The 14,165-nt window shown below is 38.0% G+C and overlaps 1 protein-coding gene across 2 annotated transcripts; it reads right to left on the bottom strand.

Moving 5' to 3' along the window:
* Positions 1-1,279: 1,279 nt before the first annotated feature.
* Positions 1,280-13,833, bottom strand: LOC6043684 (arylsulfatase B). 2 transcript variants are annotated; one of them, XM_001861278.2, is made up of 4 exons: positions 13,392-13,833; positions 13,003-13,333; positions 1,994-2,689; positions 1,280-1,937 (listed from the first exon to the last, which is right to left on the bottom strand). In XM_001861278.2, the coding sequence occupies exons 1-4, from the start codon at positions 13,411-13,413 to the stop codon at positions 1,328-1,330; spliced, it is 1,659 nt and encodes a 552-aa protein (XP_001861313.2). In that variant the 5' UTR covers positions 13,414-13,833; the 3' UTR covers positions 1,280-1,327. The 2 variants fall into 2 exon arrangements, with proteins under 2 accessions (XP_001861313.2, XP_038112348.1); XM_038256420.1 differs by lacking the exons at positions 13,003-13,333; positions 13,392-13,833 and adding an exon at positions 2,862-2,932.
* Between the last annotated feature and the right edge of the window lie 332 nt (positions 13,834-14,165).

The following is a 14,165-nucleotide window of genomic DNA, read 5'->3' as shown; positions in this document are numbered from 1 at the left end:
TCGATTTTTTATTATTGACAAAAAAAACTGATTGATGGATTACAATACTTGCTGCCTCTTGCTATCTTTTTGCGAACAGTAAATTGGTTCCACTTTGACAGTTCAAAATTTGGGCCGCTTTGCGAATCACTATTTCTCACCCAGGTACAGAAGATCATTGTACTCATAAGAATAAGCTTTATTGTTGTGAACAATAACACCAATGTATAGGCTTAATTGTAGGACCCGATTGCATTTCAACCGGATTGTTTTGAGTTGAGAGCATTTTGAACCGTTTTCAATTGATTGTTCGTTATTTGATCGAAACCCGATTGAAAAACGTACCCCGAGAAATGAGTGAAGTGTGATTTTAGTTCATTTCTGACGTAAAGCCTTCTTGTCTATGGTAGAAAGTGCGAGCGCCTTGTAAAAGGGTGCCAAACTAAAAGGTATCCCGATGGTTTGACAACAGTCGGTGTCAAACCATCACGGTGTTACTGTATAAAAAATGTAGTTTTTATTTTTTTTAAATGCTCAGAACTTTCAACCAAAATGTGCATAACCTAAAAATGCATATAATTGGCCACTGAAAAAGTGCTTCCCTAACACGGACGTGAATAGCTAAGTATCAAGTAACAACTGGAAAGCAAATTTGTTTTATCAAACAAATTTGAATTTGTGAGATTGGAAATGGACGTCAGACCACGATTATCACCTAAACAATAAGAGAGGTCTATTACGAACTTATGACAAAGTTTAAACGATATTCAGTTCTAAATTTCATTTAAGTGCAGGAACCTTTCCCAACTTCAACGACGACCATCGTCCAGAAGGCCGTCGCTCTTTGTATCATTTGCTGCAGTTGAGCATTTTTCCTGCTTAATTTTCCATAATTGGCCCGGATCATTATGTTGCTAACGGTGACGCGGACCACGTGGGCTTCGAGAGCGTCATGCGTTCATCGGAATGTTTCATCGGTAAACTCTTTCAAGTCGTAATCAGATTCCTCATGTTTGTTTTTTTCTGATTAAGGTTTATAAGCTAGAGCTGTCAACGTATGTTACTGTTTACATAACAATACACTTCTTGATCCTGACAACCGTAATTTTTTGGGCTAAAGAACTTCTAGTTTGTGCTTCTAATGAATGAAGAAAGCACTACGCCAGGGACAAATTTTAGGTATTTTAAGTTCACATTCCCTAACACAGGGGAAGATCACTTTTAACCTTGCTGGTATTTGGAATCTGATGGCAAAAAAGGCATGACATTTCGGTTTTGCTCAACGAAGTTATACACTTTTGAAATCTTACTACCTATTTCTTAAAAGAAAACAACTTAAATATTTGAGTTATAAGCTCTGTGTACTACACTCCTCCTCCCCTCCGTCACAATGCTCCAAATCGTCCCCAAAGTTGTGCCACGTGTACCCCCAGAACCGTGGATCACCGCGCGTGTCCAGCGCCAGATTGCCCGGCGGCACCGCCGTCGCGTTGTACGCGTCCAGCTTCTTCAGCATCGAGTCCAGAATCGCCGGGAACCTTTCCGCCAGGTTGTCCAACTCGCACGGATCTTGCAGAACATCGTACAGACAGGGCTGCTCCAGGGGGTTGCAGGTCGCTCTGACCTCTTTGGAACAGTGAACCGTTGCGTTAAGTCGGAGGTTCCGGATTGTTGCTTCCGTTGGAAGCAGGTTCATCTCGGATAGTGCCTTCCCGGTTGGGCAGTGTTGGACGGCAGTGATGTTGTACGCTTCGGGGTCACGATCACCGGGCGGACCGTACCAATTGTCCCATTGACCCTTGTAGTTGGTACCCTTGAGAACCTTCCAGTTGTTGACCGTCAGCGCGGCACTGCCCCAGATGTCGTCAATGTTGTGCAGGATCTCGCGACGCTCGGTGGAGTTCCCATTGAGTAGAGACTTCCACACGTTGATGCCGTCAAGGGTTTTCGGGAGGGTCCTGAAATGAGAAGGTCTTTAGGAGTGACGATCAACCTTGATTTGATCAATACCTACTCCACATTGTATCCGGCCGCGTCCAACAGTGTCGGCAACCAATCGCTAATGTGGATCATCTGCTGCGACACTCGTCGACTTTCAGCGATCAACGGACTCCAGATGAACCCAGCCGCCCGTACTCCGCCTTCCCACAGTGTGTTCTTAACGCCTCTCAGTGGCCAATTGGACGCAGCATTACTGTTGAACCCCTCCGCTGGTCCTCCGTTATCCGAGCTGAACACAATTATCGTATTGTCCAGCATTCCCTTGACTTTGAGCGCTTCCACGATCGCTCCCACCGATTCGTCCAGCTCGCTGAGCATCGCCGCAAACTTCCGCCTCGGATAGGGTTCCACGTGTTCCAACCCGGCCACCGTAACATCCGGCGCAGGCAAGAAATCATACGGATTGGCCGAATGTACCGCTGCGTGTGCCACGTACAAAAACAACGGATCCCCAACCGAGTGGTTTCCGATCCTCGCGACCGCTTCGTCCCGGATCACGTGCGTCGTATACTTCCCGTGTAGGTCGTACGCCACATCGTACCCGCGGCGCATGTCCAACCCCCAGGTTTCCGTCTCGACTGCGCTGTGGTCGAACATGTGGTGATGACCGGTCCAAAAGCCCACGTGCGAGTCGAAGCCGCGCTCCAGCGGGGTGTAGCGACGCGTGTAGTGTCCCAGGTGCCACTTGCCGACGATGTGGTTTTTGTAGCTGGAAGGAGTGAAGTACGGAATTAGGAAACATATTGACCAACAATGTGATGCACGGAGCGTGAATATGAAATTTTCAAAAAGTAAGTATAATTTTCATGATGAGTCTTATTTTGGTTTAACGATGACCGGAATGGTTAAAATAAGACTTTCGAAATTTGTTATTTGTTTACTTCGTCTCTAAGTCTCCAATATGTGTCAAAACCACAAAATACAACATGACACCTTTGATGTTGATGTTAACTCTAATTTGCAAGAGTAATTGAGCTAACTTCACGGCACACTGCCGAAAACTTGAAGGTCGAGGCGACTTCCTTGGACTAAAAATTCGGTGTCAGCTTAGGGCAGTATTACACGGCCACGAGCGATAATTCAAAAAATCACGTTAAGTTGACTGGTTGCATCCGGGCCGAGCAGGAAGGAGAGTTTGTTGCGCAATATTACATCGAGTGCGTGCGTTGCGATCCGTACACTCTGAAACTCGTCGTCAAGGATGATACGAAAAGCTACGAACCCGATCTTAAAAAGGTTTCAGCCGTAGTAAGGGTGTACCGTCGCTCGGAGTACACCAGCACTCCGCTGCCACCGATACTGAACGCCGCTAGGTGGAACCATTTTTATTTCATAGTCCTATATTGTTTCATTTCGAAAAATGATACACTTTGTGCGTTATGCAAATGTTGTGACGAAGATGTCAGTATGCCTTTAGGTGCTTAAAGTCCCCGTCCGTGTTAGGGAAAGGGTCTGCAACGCAACATGTTACTGTTACGTGGAAGTTTACTCTGTAAGTGCCACAAAAAGCTAATGAAGTAATATACTGCACAATTCCCCCCCCCCTGAATTTCAGCAGCCATGGGTTGTTTCGATGATCGATTGACACTTCTATGGCTCTGAGCTCTCTTCTCAGGTGAGTTTTCAAAATTCGGTTTTCTACAAATTAGACGAGTTTTCAATACGCTGTACCGTCAACAGGGGTGACATTGGGTTTACGGGGTGAAATTGTGTCATAGGTCCAATCTTCAATGTCTCTTAGACAATTTTATAGCAAATTTTCTGACCTTTTCAAAAAAAGATTTTTAGAAATGGTCACTCATGGTCACTATTTTTAAAAATTGAAAAACTGCAAATATTTCGCTAAAATCAAACTTTCGGTGGCTATATATTGAAAACGGAGCCCTTTATCAAAAAATCTGTAAAGTAATTTTCGATTGCAAATTCAATTTTGCATTAAAAAGTAATGTCAAACTTGTTTTTGCATAAAACTTCGATTTTTTCCAAAAATCACTATTTTTTTCAAAAATTCATAACTCGGCGGCAGATTTTTTGACCTTGTTTCTCTATGTCTCAAAAGTTGCGGATTTTTGTCCCCTAAAACATATAAAAAAAACTCGAAAATCAAAAAATACGTATTTTGGGAAATTGAGTTTTAGTGAAAAAAAAGTTGATAAAAAAATCCGCAAATTTTTTTTTCCCTGTGCCTATTTTTTCTCAAAAGTCCTCAATAATACCTACAACTTTGCCCAAGACACCAAATTGATCAGAAAATTCACTCAAAAGTTACAGCTGTTTGAATATTTACATACCATTTTTGTATGGACAGCAGCCAAAATTGTATGGAGACTTGTATGGGTGAACCAATGACACAAAATAGCATATTTGGTCATAGGGAAGGCCCCCACAAAGTTTGAGTCAAATAAAAAAAAATGGTCTAAATCGGCCGATTTCGTAGAGAGTTGCTCATACTAAATTTGGGCAACTTTATTTTTTCCATACAGCCATATTACACCCTAATGGGACATTTTTGCGATCAGGGGCAGTTTGCTATCTTCGGCAAAGTTGTAGGTATGGATAAGGACCAGCGATGGAATAATCATCATCAAAAGAAAATCATTGGACGTTCATCAAGAGAAAAAATCCGAAGGGAGTATGGCTCTTCTCTCTCGCGCACGAAAGATCGGTAAAAGGAATCTAAAAAAAATCATCATCTTGATTATTCAGCGGAACATCATTTTCACTATTACACTTGCAAGTGTAACGTCACACGTCGAAAAACGACCTGTCACATTTTGTAGATGGGCAATGTGTGTAAACAAAGTGAAATAAATATTTGTAAGTGGTGCTGACAAGGAAATTCACAAAAAAATCATCCGCAGATTGATTTTCTTGGAGAATTTCGGGAGCGATTTTCTTTTGCGTGATTTGCCTCCTCTCTCTTTCGCGGGTGAAGAAAGTTCGCTAGCGAAATTGATTTTTTTGCGATTTTCCATCCCTGATAAGGACTACACTGATACAGGGTAAATTTTGGTGATTTTTAATTACACTTTTTGTCCTTAAAAGTTGATTTGCAAAAAACCCTATTTTTGATTATTTTCTATTTTCTGATATATTTTAGGGAACATCAAATGAAAACTTTTAAAAAATTTCCAGAACGGGCAAAAAATCTTTGACCGAGTTATGAATGTTTGAATCAATGCTGATTTTTTCAAAAAATCGAAATATCGGTCGCAAAAATTTTTCAACTTAATTTTTCCATGTTAAATCGTATTTGCAATCAACTACACAGCAAAGAATCCGATGGTAAAATCGCATGCAAAAGCATGCACATCACCTTTGTCAAAATAAACACTTATTATTACACACTGCATGTACAATCTTTGCAAACACAAAAAAAAAGTTGCAACCGACGGGATTCAAACTCAGCACCAACAGTAAGGACTGGCGCCTTAGCCCACTCGGCCATCAGACAGATGAAAAACTGAATGGATAAACGCATATATGAGCTTGACATTTCGGTCAAGTAAGTTTCCCATACTGATGGGCTACATATTTCAGGGTGTAAAATCACATAAAATTGCATAAAGTAATGCAATATTTATTTCACACCCAGGCCTTTTACACGCAGCTGGATTACTACTTTTTAAGCTGTGTAGCACTTTGGTGTAATTTTCATAAAGTGCACCGTTTTCAACTTATAGCCATTTTTAGGTAACTTGTTTGAAAATAGTCGCAGTTATTCATTTTTATTAAATTAGTGCCCATGTTTGCCAACTTTTGAAAAAAATATGTTTGAAAAGTTCCAAAATATAGTGATTTAAGGCTTTTAAAAGTTGAAAAATTTCATTATATTTTTGAATTCCAAACTTTCAGAATTTTAATATGTAAGATTCTACAAAAAACATAATCCACATATGTGGTTGATGCCTTGCTCACTTTACCTTTACCATCAATGGGTAGTATAGATGGTTTGGACACAAATTTCAGCTATTTTTTAGATCTTGAGCAAAACAGTACACAAATATAACTTAAGTGATTATAACTCGAGACAAAGATGCCAGATCTGCAATGTTTTGGACTCGTTGGAAAGGTCTTTCAATTTCCTAACCAACGATGGGTTGGATGATGGATCCGGACATCTTTTACATACATTTCCCGAGCAGGGGTAAATAACACGGGAATACCAAATTTTGGTATTACTTGGGCAAATAACAGCGACCAAAATGTGCCCTTGGTTGCCCAGTAATAGATGGTAAAATACCATGAAATCATACCAAAATCTTGTATGTGTAAGGGCACAACAATACCAAACCATGTTATTCCAAGGGTAAAATAATACCTCAAAATAGAACCATTTCAATACCAAGTTGAGGTCTTCTGGATTTTTGAACATTGCTTGAATACCAAAACTTGGTATTGCCATGGTTTATTTTTAGGTATTCCCGCGCCCTTGGAAAATCACATTTTGGTATTTCTGTGGTCTTTCACATACATGATTTTGGTATGATTTCATGGTATTTTACCATCTATTACTGGGCAACCAAGAGCACATTATGGTCGCTGGTATTTGAACAAGTAATACCAAAATTTGGTATTTTCATACCATTTTAGTGCAGCAGTTGCAGTTAGTGAAAAACAGAAATTATTCATATGCAACAGCCAAATCTACTCACCTGATGATTCCATGTTGATATTAGTGATATTCTTCACCACACCGAATGCATTTGTCATTGATGAACGGCCTGTGCTTGAAGTTCTTGAAGCTTCTGAAAAATAACAAGATTGAAAAATAAGTATTATTAAAATGAAACTGAATTGAAATTCACCAAAATTCATTAATCTGTCGATTGACTCGTTTTTCAAAGTATTTGGTTATCCCGACTTAGAGATATTTCAACGTTTTTGAAAAAATATTAGTGGGTATATCACACAAATTTTTAAAATCATCTTTAACATTTTGGGTTTCAAGTCATTTTAGCGCAAAATTAATTAACTCGTAAAATTTTTTAACAAATTTCCCATAGTTTCAGAAAAATTGATAAAACACTTTAATACCAAAATAATACCAAAATGTGCCATCCTGACTTAGAATATTTTCCACAATTTCAAGTCATTTCTGTAGGGGGTATATCAAAAATGTTTAAAATCAAGTTTGAAATTTCCGGTTTTGTATGAAAGCATTCGCTTTGAGACATCATTTTAGCGCAAAATTAATTATTTTGTCAAAATTGGTCAAAATTTTCCCATAGTTTCAGAGGAGTTTTATAAAACACTTAAATACCAAAATAATACCAAAATGTGCCATCCTGACTTAGAAAATTTTCCACAATTTCAAGTCATTTCTATAGGGGGTATATCAAAAATGTTTAAAATAAAGTTTGAAATTTCCGGTTTTGAATGAAAGCATTCGCTTTGAGACATCATTTTAGCGCAAAATTAATTATTTTGTCAAAACTGATCAAAATTTTCCCAAAGTTTCAGAGGAATTTGATAAATCACTTAAATACCAAAATGTGCCATCCTGACTTAGAAAATTTTCCACAATTTCAAATCATTTATATAGGGGGTATATCAAAAATGTTTAAAATAAAGTTTGAAATTTCCGGTTTTGAATGAAAACATTCGCTTTGAGACATGATTTTAGCGCAAAATTAATTATTTTGTCAAAACTGGTCAAAATTTTCCCATAGTTTCAGAGGAATTTGATAAAACACTTAAATACCAAAATAATACCAAAATGTGCCATCCTGACTTAGAATATTTTCCACAGTTTCAAGTCATTTCTATAAGGGGCATATCAAAAATGTTTAAAATCAAGTTTGAAATTTCCGGTTTTGAATGAAAGCATTCGCTTTGAGACATCATTATAGCGCAAAATTAATTATTTTGTCAAAATTGGTCAAAATTTTCCCATAGTTGCAGAGGAATTTGATAAAATACTGTAATACCAAAAGAATACCAAAATGTGGTGTTCGATCATTGACAAATTCTGCAATTTTGCAATATCAAAACAATACCTTAAATTGGTATGATACCACATTTTGCTCTTGCATAATCCTTAAGACAAATTTTAAAGGGTCCAGGAATACCAAAATTTGGTATTGATGCCAGAGAAAGGTATTATTACGCATTTCCCTTGTTATTTACCCATGCTCGGGTTAGTGAGATCCGGCTTCAAAAAAGTATATAAATATCACTTAAGTGGTCATCACTCGATACAGGGTTGCCAGATCTTCAATGTTTTGGACTCGTTGGAAAGACTTTTTGATTATCTAAACAACGATGGTTTGGATGATGGATGATGGTGACGGAACAAAATTAAAAAAATATATTTTTTCCAAAATCCACCTCTCGAATTCTCGTGTACATTCTATTCTTTTCGCGTTTGTCAAATGACTGTAATTCTCGAGCAAGCAGCTGTCAAAATTCAACCATGCACGCTGAAACGCGACAACTCATTCGAAAATTTAATGTAATTCTTATGAAACGCAACTCATTCTTCTAGGTAAAGAAGGTTTGACCAAACAAAAAGTCGAACTTTATTTAATTATTTAGCATATACAGTCATCCCTCATATTCGGAACAGTTTACAGATCGGCCAATGTTCAAAAAATCATAGCAAATCGATAAGTGAACTTAATGTTTCGCTTTTACCTTCATTTGAAAGCTTTTCTTGCGATCTTTCGAATGCTGTATCAAACAACTGCAAATTTTAAGTTTTATATCCAGCTTTTGAAGAAAAACTTTGACTCTTGAAATCCACAAATTCGAAACACTTTTTTCTTACGGATGTAAACAAACTTTGATTCTCTTCAGGAGAACATATTTTTTACAAAATAATGTCTTCATACACTGCAACCAATGAAACTCAAGCTTAGTAATGCTTAAGGCTACCAACTCTTGCTGAGCAAAAATCCGTATACTTTACCGACATGACACCATGGTATTACAAAAAATGTCAATGAATTATTTAGATAAATTTGGAAATTAGAAATATTTTTGTTAAACGTTTAAAAGTTTACAAAATATCAAGTTTGCTTATACGAATAATATCGTTGTCAGTGTTTTCACGAAAACATTTCTAGAGCTTTCATTGGAAAGGTCCTTTAAATACAAGCACAACACAAGGTTTTCACAAGCTTTAGAAAGCCTTTTGATCTTTTATTTAATGAATATGTTTTGTAAGGAATTTGAAAAGAACAATTATTGACAATCAAGTTTGAAATGAGGAAAACTCGAAAATTATGCAAGTTATCCCTTTAAAATCAAACTGACAGTTAAATAAAAATGTCTAATTAGCAAAAGCTTTGACCCAATCAAAAAAGCAATGAATTTTTTAAAAAGTTGTTGGAATTCCGTACAAATCCGTACTATGCGAAAAATTCCGTACATAAAATCCGGCATGTTCAAAATCCGCGGAGAGGGTCGAAAATCCGTACGGTAAGGAAAAAATCCGTACAGTTGGTAGCCTTAGTAATGCTCTATGAATGGTCTGATAATTTTATTTGTGAAAATATCAGTTAAATTCAGGTGTTCCACAATTGTGGGAGGCACAATAACATCCCACAATTATGAAACAGGCAATTTGGAGACAGTGTTTTGCTGCTCCGAATGAAATAGTCTTGAAAAGCAGTTTTTTGTTTAAAAAGGACTACTTTTACTAGTGAAATAGCAAGAGAATGTCCAAATTAAGGTCTTAAAAATAGTAGGGTCGATAGAAAAGATGCATTTGGCATCCTATTGACAAATTATCACAAAAGTGTTCCGAATTTGTGGGTGTTCCGAATATGTGGGATGACTGTACCTTTTCCTTATTATTTTCGGTTTCTTTTATTTCACGTTATCACTGCTCATTCCCTACAGCATATAAGTGAAGCATTTTGAACTACTTATCGAAACTCCAAACAATTCAATAGTCGAATGCAACTGGTTTGATCAAAATTGGTTCAGCCAGTGCTGATAAAACTCAGTGAGAATTTTTGTCACATACATACATACTAGGGTGTTTCAACCAAACAAAAAAGTTCTCAGAATCAGGCAAACCGAGGTTCCCCTAGTAGAGGATACCCATAGGGACTCTCATGCCAAATATCAGCCCATTTGATTGAGAATTGGCCTGTCCCCAGCGGTTTCTAGTTTACATGTAAATTACTATGGGATTTTTATGCTTTTCGTTCAATCGTTCCGACAGGTCTGGAGACAACATGGATTCACTCGGAATAAAGACAGGTGTGTAGGGGATGATCCAATGAACAAATTCCAGGAGGAATTAGGTTTGTCCATTCTGTCCCCAAGGTGCGCATTGAATCGACGTCCGGTGTGTCCAGAATCAACGATTCACCCTTCAAATGTACGCATTGTCCTTAGTATGCTATGACGGCTAGGTGAAAATTACGACGCCCCATGTCAGACGGTGAACACGTGGCAGAGCATACACTAAAGTTTTGACTCAGAAACATTCTTTAAAGTAATAAAATTATAATTTTTGATATTCCAGTAACAATTTGAACTATTCTAAATAACGTAAAATGATGATTTTGTAATAATAATGCAATCGATGCTTCCCCACGTGTTCACCGTCTGACATGGGGCGTCGTAATTTTCAGCTAGCCGTCATAGCATCACGCAGAAAAATCAGGCCTGTTTGAATCAACAAAATATTTTTTTGATATAACTTATCGATTTTTTGTTGAAATAACTCTCAAATCCGATTGAAACAACTCCAAATTAAGTGTTGAATTAACACGCTCGATTTTGTCAAACCTCTTTTGGAAAACAACAAAATCAATGCGTTGATTCTACACACAAAAAAAATGAATCAAACCTAACATGTTTTTTGATTCAATTGCAAATAATAATTGTTTACACGTGTTTTTTTTTTCTGTCAAAATAATCCGTCTTCTAAGAGCCGCGGCTAAAGGAAAATATTATTGTTCCTTCTTCGGGGTCCGTTTTCTATGGTCCCTGCCTCGGTTATGTGGACTGTCCGCGTGATTCGACCGATTTTTGCCCTGTCCGCCAGTCGTGGACGAAATTTCATTTGGTTCGAGAAGTTTGTGCTTAAAAATTGTGACTGTTCAGCCGCCACCCAAGTACACCAAGCAAACAGTCACGGGACGGAAGAAACGAGCAATGACCACCTTGCTCAGTCCGACTGCCTTCAAAGTATCCTTAACGGTACCAGCAACAAGTGGGATCAACCTCCAACGCCGTAGCTTCAAAGTCACCCAAGCTCCGGCACTTGAAATGCGAATGCAGCTTCCGTCGGAAGGGCCGTGCTACTCCCCAGTTCCTTGGCCCCGAAACAAGCTTGGTAGGCGCCTTGGCATTGGAGATTCTTCAAGTGATGCCGTTCTAATGTTTTTTACTATTTCAGACCACTGGAGAACATGACAGATTCAACAAGCGGTGGCAGCTTAACCAACTCGTCGTTGATGTCCTCATCGGGACGCGGCGGCAACACCAAGTGCAGTTCATGAGAAACGAAACTGTCTAAGAACAAAATGCAAAAAGCAATGTGAAATTATTCCTGATGTTTCATAAATTATTTAATCAAAAATAAAAATTTCAGTAAATCATGGAAACAATTATTTCAATTAAATGTTATGTTCTTTTGACTCAATCAGTAGCCTTAAATTGAAAAAAAGTCTGAATTATTTCAACAAAAATCAACGTTGTTTCAACAAAAATCGGATTTGAACGCACTTTCTGTCAAATTTTAATCAATAAAAACGAGGTTAGATTCTACAAAAATACCGATTTGATACAAAAAAATGTCCTGGTTTGAAACAACAAAATTCTAGGGTTGATTCAAAAAAATATTTTGTTGATTATATTCAACAAAATATTTTGTTGAATCAAACCTCGTACAGGCTGATTCTACAAAATATTTTTCTGCGTGATACTAAGAACAATGCGTACATTTGAAGGGTGAATCGTTGATTCTGGAGACACCGGACTTCGATCCAATGCACACCTTGGGGACAGAATGGACAAACCTAATTCCTTCTGGAATTTGTTCATTGGACCATCCCTTACACACGTGTCTTTATTCCGAGTGAATCCATGTTGTCCCCAGACCTGTCGGAACGATTGAACGAAAAGCATAAAAATCCCATAGTAATTTACATGTAAACTTTAAACCAAATGGGTTGATATTTGGCATGAGAGTCCCTATGGGTATCCTCTACAAGGGGATCATCGGTTTGCCTGGTTCTAAGAACTTTTTTGTTTGGATGAAACACCCTAATGTATACACTCAACCCCCGGTGGTTGGTCACTTTTTCGTTTGACACTTTTTTAGTTTGTACCCCGTAGGTTGGTCAAAGTCAAACTAAAAAGTGACGAATTATAGCCTTACCTCAGTGAGGAAGGCAAAATCAGAAATTTTATAATTCAGTAAACTAATGTTTAAAAATAAAATCAAAAACATGTTAATCCAAGTCGTTGTATTATTCGTGGCATTATTATTTCTATTAAAATATTTAGGGCTAATTTATTTTTTTAAAGTGATCTGATTCTGTGTAGTTCAAGATGGTTAAAAAATGGGTCTAAAATTAAGTTAAATCATATACAATCCAACTCCGCCTCTAAACGGGCTTCGATTTAAAAAATCGCAAGAATCCTTTTTCAACCAATCTTTGACTTTCAAAAAACATTGGGAAGAAGAATTCTTAAAATTTTAGAAAAGTATAGGATTGGAAGTTTGGCTTGGTTTATGTGACTTTGCCAATGTTTTTCAAAATGTCATTTTGTTAAAAATAATTATTTTAAGCCCCATGTTCCGAAACTTCGAAGCTAAAAGTATCACAGAATGTTACTATCAATTATTTCCGATTCTCAAAGAATTTATGAAAATATGTTTTGTTAAATTAAAAATTGAATTTCTATGCTTATTCCGGCATTAACGTAAGTTCAACTGTTTCCTAGATCACATTCTTCACACGATATTTCCAAAATTATCACATTTATTTGACTAATCAATCTAAACACCCAAATATTTGCTTTGCTTCGAACATCTTCAGTTTTCACGTCACTCACCCCAGCTCCCTCAGGTATTCCGGCAGCAGCTTCTCCTCCAGCGGGAGTCCACGTGGTTCCATACCGTACAGAACGGCATGTTGCATTCCGGTGTGGATCGGGTATCGACCCGTCATTAGGGCGGCCCTCGACGGTGTGCAGATCGGCGTCACGTAGTACCGGTTCAAGATGATACCCGAGTAGGCCAAAGCGTCCAGGTTGGGCGTTGGAATCTGAGCCGATCCGTGGAAGCCAACATCGTTCCAGCCGAGGTCATCGGCCAGGATGAAGACGATGTTGGGAGGGGGTTTACTACTGGTCACCAGTACGATCGTTAAGGCGAGGATAAGAACTAGGAGAAGAAACTGTGATTTAACAATTTAAATTTGGAGAAGTTTTATCAATTTTACCTGCAATAACCACTAAAGTCATTTGAACGATTAAATTTCTTGGGATATTCAGGATTGTTCGATTTCACAACGAATTGAATTTAAATCGCTAAGCAATAACTACTATTTACAACTAGTCAATAAAAATCACAGTTTATTACTGTAGGTGCAACAGTTCAAGTACATCTTGTTCAACTAAAGAGAGCACCACGCTCGATTCTGAGCGATTGTTTGTAAACACCACTTGGTACGAATTCAGACTTTCTCAACGCGGGCTTGACCTCGCAACAAATTGAAGATGTTGACAATGAACTATAAATGCAGCAGTTCGTACTAGATATCTACTAGCCAGCTACTAGCCGTGATATAAACCGTTACTGTGAAATGCCAAACAGCGACTGAATTGAAAGACCAGTCCTGGCCAGAGAGAACTTCGATCGACGTTGTAGGAAATCGTGTGAGCTGTGTGAAATCACCAATATAAACAGCAAGGCAAAAGTTATTGCCGCGACATGTGTGGTTGGTGTTCAGAAAACAAATAAATGCTTATCTCATGCTCCCGATATCCGAACCCGAAAGTACGGCACTTTAGGTGAACCATGTGTTGAATTAAGAACGGGACTAAGCTTACAAGCCTAATCAAATTTTTCACGTTTTTACACTTTTTCAATTTTTTGCTTGTTTTTCACATTTTCTGCTAATGGCCCCATCATCATTTAAATTACAAACAATGCGTAGAAGCATAGTCTGGGAAACTACAAAAATTACTGCATACTACCCCTAAAAAAACGCAAT

Source organism: Culex quinquefasciatus, chromosome 2 (genome assembly GCF_015732765.1).
Source record: "Culex quinquefasciatus strain JHB chromosome 2, VPISU_Cqui_1.0_pri_paternal, whole genome shotgun sequence".
In the NCBI taxonomy this organism is placed as follows: domain Eukaryota; kingdom Metazoa; phylum Arthropoda; class Insecta; order Diptera; family Culicidae; genus Culex; species Culex quinquefasciatus.
The sequence above is the reverse complement of the archived record's forward strand: the minus strand, read 5'-3'. Positions and strand labels throughout refer to the sequence as shown.